At 34.0% G+C, this 6,671-nt stretch overlaps 1 protein-coding gene across 1 annotated transcript; it reads right to left on the bottom strand.

Moving 5' to 3' along the window:
* Positions 1-1,124: 1,124 nt before the first annotated feature.
* Positions 1,125-6,289, bottom strand: LOC138309503 (DNA replication ATP-dependent helicase/nuclease DNA2-like). Its single transcript, XM_069250717.1, has 7 exons — positions 6,191-6,289; positions 5,767-5,878; positions 5,477-5,560; positions 4,584-4,676; positions 4,122-4,334; positions 2,918-3,064; positions 1,125-1,840 (listed from the first exon to the last, which is right to left on the bottom strand). Exons 1-7 carry the CDS (start codon positions 6,265-6,267, stop codon positions 1,802-1,804), a joined length of 765 nt encoding a protein of 254 aa, XP_069106818.1. The 5' UTR covers positions 6,268-6,289; the 3' UTR covers positions 1,125-1,801.
* Positions 6,290-6,671: the final 382 nt, after the last annotated feature.

The raw sequence follows: 6,671 nt of genomic DNA, 5'->3' as shown, positions 1-6,671 counted from the left end.
AGTGCTTGGATCAGCTCGATGAGGAGTACAGTTATTATTAAGCATTTGAAAATTCCCTGTGTCGGGATCATGTGACAGAAAAGTTTTTCCGACTATATAAATTATCCAACGTCGTACCAGTGGTGAGAGGAAATAATCACTATTCGATGTATGGTCCATCAGATTCGTTCATAGATTCTGCCACGTTCGCATCAGCAAATCCCTCGCCGAGTATCTTGCTTCCACAGAGAAAAGTAAGAACTTCATCAAATCCAGAGATAGTTATCATGTGGAAGACGCTATTTCCCAGCCTCTTTGCAGCTTGTGTCATCGATATAGGACACTGGCTTCATGGCTCTGATCACGTTCCAATATGTGTTCCCTCCAAACGATCTTAGATGATAAAAGACAAAAGGCCAAGACCTTCAAAAGTTGAGATCACTTAAAATCTGAATGTCTGTAACTAGTCTGATTTGCTTAAATCATGGAGATCAGTACGTTTTGTAAAGAGTGTTCATGACGCCTGCTCTTGCATAAAGAGAAGTTCTACTAACCAGTACAATCAAGCTACTCCATCACGTCAGAAAACCTGATGCCAAAGAGATGCCACATATTGTAGTGCATTTTTAGAATAGAATAATCATAGGGTGCTGCAAAGTTACAGAATATGTGTACCAGTACAGGACTCGATGGTGCTAGATTTTAGGTCAGCATTGAAAAAGAGTAAACATTTTAATGCAAGCTACTTGACATAGTCGAAAAATCACACTACAAACACATTGTACTATACATTCAGCAAGATTTCATTTTTAAATAGCAATAATGCCCAAAACATCAGCAACCAATGTATATCAGCAACCAATGTATATAATTTATGTATCATCAGCAACCAATGTATATAATTTATGTATCATATATATGTTTACAAAAAACTGAATTATATGCCCTGATTGCTTACACTCATACACATGATCAATACTATATAAATACATTGTATTTGCATGTATTGAGTATGAAAGAACGTACCTTTAAAAGGAATATTTTCTGACTTATTCACTTATTGCAATACCATGAAAGCAACTTCTACAGGCTTGTTTTTCAGCTCCATAGTTCTTCATTAAAAAAAATCAATTGCTTACTGAAAGCAACTTCTACAGGCTTGTTTTTCAGCTCCGCTAGTTCTTCATTAAAAAAATTCACTTATTGCAATACCATGAAAGCAACTTCTACAGGCTTGTTTTCAGCTCCAATAGTTCTTCATTAACAAAAATTATATAAGTAAATCTGTGTCGCTTTTGGGAAAAACCCTTCAGATTAAAGCACCATTCCTGTTTACGTGTACTGAAGCAATGGACTCAAAAGAGCACTTTTGAACTTATCCAGAGATTCAGAATTCCATTTCTGCAACAAGTTCTTAAATTCATCTTTCCATGTTCTTCAATATGTTCATAATTCTATTTTTTGCTCAAGTCCATACATTCAGAATTCCATATTCGGCAACAAATTCATAAATTTGGAATTTCTTTTTCCGCATCAACTTCAGATTCAGAAATTCGTTTTTTGTATCAACTTCATAGAATTAGAATTCCATTTTGCAAGTCCATAGATTCATAATTCTTTTTCTTAAGTCCAATAGATTCATATTTGTTTCCGTCAGTCCATTGATTCTTATTATTTTTTATCTGAAAGTCAATAGATCCAAATTCGATTTTCTTAAAATATGGACTATAACAGAAGACCATTTTCAGCAAGTCTATAGATTCGGAATTCCACGCTTCCTTACTGAAGTATTTCAATTCTCTGTACATCCAGCAGAAAGTCATTAACCTCTGGTGATAGTATCTGCTGGTAGGTCCACAATGTATAAAGGGTTAAGGAAAATAATTCAAACAAAAGATAATTCAACTTTAGACTTTTTCATAACATCAGCATAATCACCACACAAAAGTTTAGAAAATTGTATCAATTTGTTTCTTGCATTTGAATATTAAATGGTTATCTGCACTTGTGGGTGGTATTGATTGTTAGGTCATGTTTTTGTGACCATAACATCACATTTTTCAGACAAAACAATATAATTTGTTCTCGTGTCACAATCGATACCTCCCCACCAGGGGCCAATAACTCTGTATATGCAATGACAGAATATGAATTTATACAATGTTATTTCTAAACTGTCAGAGAGGATCGAGAGGTATAAACCATCTTTCTTTCGTGGCCATTAAAAATTTGGCAATTTCCATTTCAAAATAAGCTCGCACAGATTAAAATTCACGTAATTAACAATTGAATTATAATTCTTATTAATATAAATGGTGTGATATTAATTCGCGGGGAAAAACTTTTGTGAATTTACTTGGATTGCAAAATTCGCGAAAGTAAATTGCATGCTAATGGTTTACAGTACCCGACTATTCCTTATCTGTTTTGAGCAATCTGATAAAAGATCGGTTACGATTTTGCTTTGATAGATAAGGGCTACAAAGGACAGGCGATAATCTGAATGCCAATAGTCTGGAAAGCTCAAAATCTGAACAGAATTATCATGGAACAGTTTTAAAATTTACAAAAAAACAGAATCCAGTATTCCGGAGGTTTGGGCTGGGAACTAAGTGTTCGGAATATTGAGGGTTCCCCTGTATACAACTTTTGCTCTGATGAGTTGGATATATCACTATAACCCTCTGATTGTGTAAATGACTGGTTACAACATCACAATTCCATTTCTATAAAGCCTTTTCAAAAACTTTTATCACTAACTCCTATAGATAAAATGACTGAACTAAAATTCCAATCATTTCCAAAGCAATATTTCCATTACAATGGCTACTTTGTACTAAAAAGGATATACGGTAAAAATGAAATATAATTTAATTTGTTCCCTCAAAATTCCGTCACAAACATCTATTACAATGGCTACTTTGTATAAAAAGGATATACATTGCTTCTTCATCAATTCATCCATTATGGTAACCAGGGGCGGGTAACTCTGTAATGACGATCTGTCACCGACCAAGAGGAGCTTGTGTTTGGCACGAGTTACAGCTACATTTAACCTTCGTATATCCTTTAAAAGCTGTCCTGTCTGTAAGAGAGCAAAAAAGATCAAATTTAAGTTTCAAATTGATACTTCAGAATGGTAGTTTATTGTCTAGATATAAAAACAATTTAATATCATGATTGCAAAGTATCATAGGCATATATATCATGTCAGATTTCAACACAATTTGAGTTGTGTACATACAAATTACTTGGCCTATACAACCTTTTTTTCCCTTTGCTCCTTGGATAGTATTTATAGACAGGTTATGCTTTAGAAATCCGTAATAGTTAAACTGATCAAATACTAGGATGTCTAACAATTTCATCACAAAGTTGGTATGAGACTGTAAAATGAAAGAAAGCTGGAGGTCTAAGGGAGATAATTCAACTATACATTTATACGAGTTATTTCCCTTTGCTCAGAAAAAAGGGGTAAAAAAAGAAAGAAAGAAATTTGAACATTGACAAGACATTGTTTTCGTTTTCTTAAACCAAAATTATAGATACAGAAATTTTTTTTTTCAAAATACCAACCTCTAAATTACCAACAAAACTTCGTAATTACTGACATGTCAGTAAAAACCAAACCGATGGAGTCTATCAGAAATAGAATACTATAAACCAACCCCATTGGACATCTGTTATCGTAATAATAGACAAACCTTGACTCTTTATCAGTAAACCGTACAAACCTGGACTCTTTATCAGTAGAACAGACAAACCTTGGACTCTTTATCAGTAAATAGACAAAACTTGGACTCTTATCAGTAAAACAAACAAACCTTGGATCAGTAAAGTAAATAGACAAACCTTGGACTCTTTATCAGTAAATAGACAAACCCCTTGGACTCTTAATCAGTAAATAGACAAACCTTGGGACTCTTTATCAGTAAACAGACAAACCTTGGAACTCTTATCAGTAATGACTTGGTCTCTTTATCAGTAATATACAGGACTCTGTATCAGTAAATAGACAAACCTTGGACTCTTTATCAGTAAATAAAACAAACCTTGGACTCTTTATCAGTAAATAGACAAACCTTGGACTCTTTATCAGTAAATAGACAAACCTTGGATTCTTTATCAGTAAATAGACAAACCTTGGACTCTTTATCAGTAGACGAGGAGAAGCTACGTGTAAAGGAAATAAGGATGACTTCCTTGTCACGACCTTGATACTGGTCCACAGTGTTGACCTCTATACTGTGACCTTGACCTGCAGTATCTTTAGAATTGCGAAGTGTGTCCCGGATAACGTTGACCTGATTCCGATAAGGTGCGATGATTCCAATATCATTCGTTGATACTCCTCCCTTTATGCAAAAGAACCACTTTCATAAACATGTACTATAAAGTTGGTTATTATAGTGGGGAATTTTTTTTTTCGTGATTTGGACATAAAACTAGAAAATAAAATTTTAGTGAATCAAAATTTTCCAATTTGTCTTAAAACGTATAAAAAATGTAACTGATTTTCAATTTACCCTGATCAAAATTTCGCAATAAAGCCTGCAAAATCCTGAAAACATCATCTCCGTGAAAATAACTAATATTCTACTTACTGCTACCAAAGCTTCTATCAGCATTGTAATGATCTTAGCTTCCCCTGTGTTAGTAAGAAACCCAGTTCTGTCTCTTTCTTCTCGGGCTGCCGTCTGTAAAAATGAAAGACAGGCTATTACAAATTCATAACAGAGAGAAAGTATGGAGCTAATTGCTCTTATTTTGATGTTTATACATGTATAAACTCGGCTTGATCAGGGATTATAATTTTTTTTTTTTTTTTGTAAAATTTTTAGTCCTTTAGTCCTTCATTAAAGATGTTCCACTGCTGAAAATTGGTATTTTTTCATTATCAAAAACAGCAGCAGACGATTTAGTATTTTTATTTCAGTTACAAAAGTTACTTTCTTTACACCATACTGCCATTGAAAAGTTTGAGCTTCTAATTTTACTTCAAGTTAAATTATGAAACTTCATAATGAAAAAATAATTAATTGCATCCCGGAGTTCGGCAAAAAATTCCGTGGCACTATATCCTATATGGTATGAAGTACTGATTGCTCATGACCCCAAGGCAAAATAAATTATTTTATATCATTATTTGTGTTAATTAGACATATGTATACACAATTAAACACTTAATTAATTGTTCAAATGATGAATATCATTTATGCTCTGTCGGTGGTGGAGCATCTTTAACTAATATCAAGTAGCACTGTAAGCCCAATTGTTACTTCATTCACCCTTAAATTTCCATAATGGACTGGTCTAGTCTTGATTAAGCCTAAATGTGTATTCAGGGTGAATGGGTTTATGGATGAGGGAAACCTATGGACAACACCTGGGGTAATATTCATAATGGACTGGTCTAGTCTTTGATACAGAGGAGCCTAAAATCTTATGGATGGAATTAATGAAGTTTTAATGAAGTCTTTAAAGTGTGTATTCTAACCTGATTTGTATTAAGGAATACTGCAGCCTTGTAGTTTGGATTGTCGAGTAACACTTGTTGGAGCCAGTTATGCCTGTCAATCACCTGCAAATCAAAGTAACACAGCTAGATAGCAGATCACCTAAAAACCCTGTGATGCAAATGCAAAATTTATTTGTGGAGGCTTAAATTTTAGTTGCCTTTTTTCTATGATAATATGGTTGTGATTTTCAAATTTCTGTAACAAACCTATAAATAGATGCTTGGCTTCATTAATCGAGTCCTGAATTTAGATATATAACAAACACTACCTGTTGTAAGGCGAGTGGGTCAGGAATAACAAGCTCACTGGTGGCCACCATGTCGTTACCACATCGGAGGGCTCCACCGTAAACCAACGTATTACTGATCGACATTATAGCACTGAAAACAGCAAAACATTGTATATTTCACTCAATTTACATTACATTAGGGACTTTTTGTATTTTAAGGGCTGGCATTATTGCTGATACATTTAACATTTAGTTTTAATAAATGAGTTTGTGTGCATATTTCCAGTGTTTTTGAAAGAGGTCCTTTCAAACCATTTGAAATAATGACTACTGTGATTATTTACATCTTCAACTAGATTTTAAATTTTCAAAGCAAATTGAAAATTTAGCCCCAATACATAGTCTGCCATTTTGTATTGCCTTGCCGTATTAAGGGTATACCCCTGTAAATATATAGCCCCACCTGTTCATTCTGTACTGTAGGTTTAAGTCAAATGTAGCACCATTGTTATCTAAATGCTGGAATAAGCTTTCATCCATTCCAATACTCCTGCAAAATAAACGGCTGATAAATCATGATGGTGTAAAAGAACAGCTGAGAGAGCCTCAGGTTTCATCTGATTTATTGATTCCACATATTTCATGTGAAAGAGTATGTTTGCTCATAACATTTATGAAAACTTATTCGCTAAAAATATATATTCCGCTCCAGAGTTTGGAGTTGCGCTTAGGCTATATCCATATTAATTATATACAGTGGAAATCGTTAATACGAACTCTGAAGGGACCGAGATAAAACTGTCGAGTTATCCGGTGTTCGAAGTAAGCGAGTTCTCATGTCTACTGACGATCTCTTTACTTGGTATATATAAGCCTAGTTCCATGTCGTAAAACGATCTGAACAAGAGAGATGTCAAAATAGCTGATGGTAGTTGCAAAAATTA

Source organism: Argopecten irradians, chromosome 15 (assembly GCF_041381155.1).
Source record: "Argopecten irradians isolate NY chromosome 15, Ai_NY, whole genome shotgun sequence".
Taxonomy (NCBI): domain Eukaryota; kingdom Metazoa; phylum Mollusca; class Bivalvia; order Pectinida; family Pectinidae; genus Argopecten; species Argopecten irradians.
This window is presented reverse-complemented; position numbering and strand designations above follow the sequence as displayed.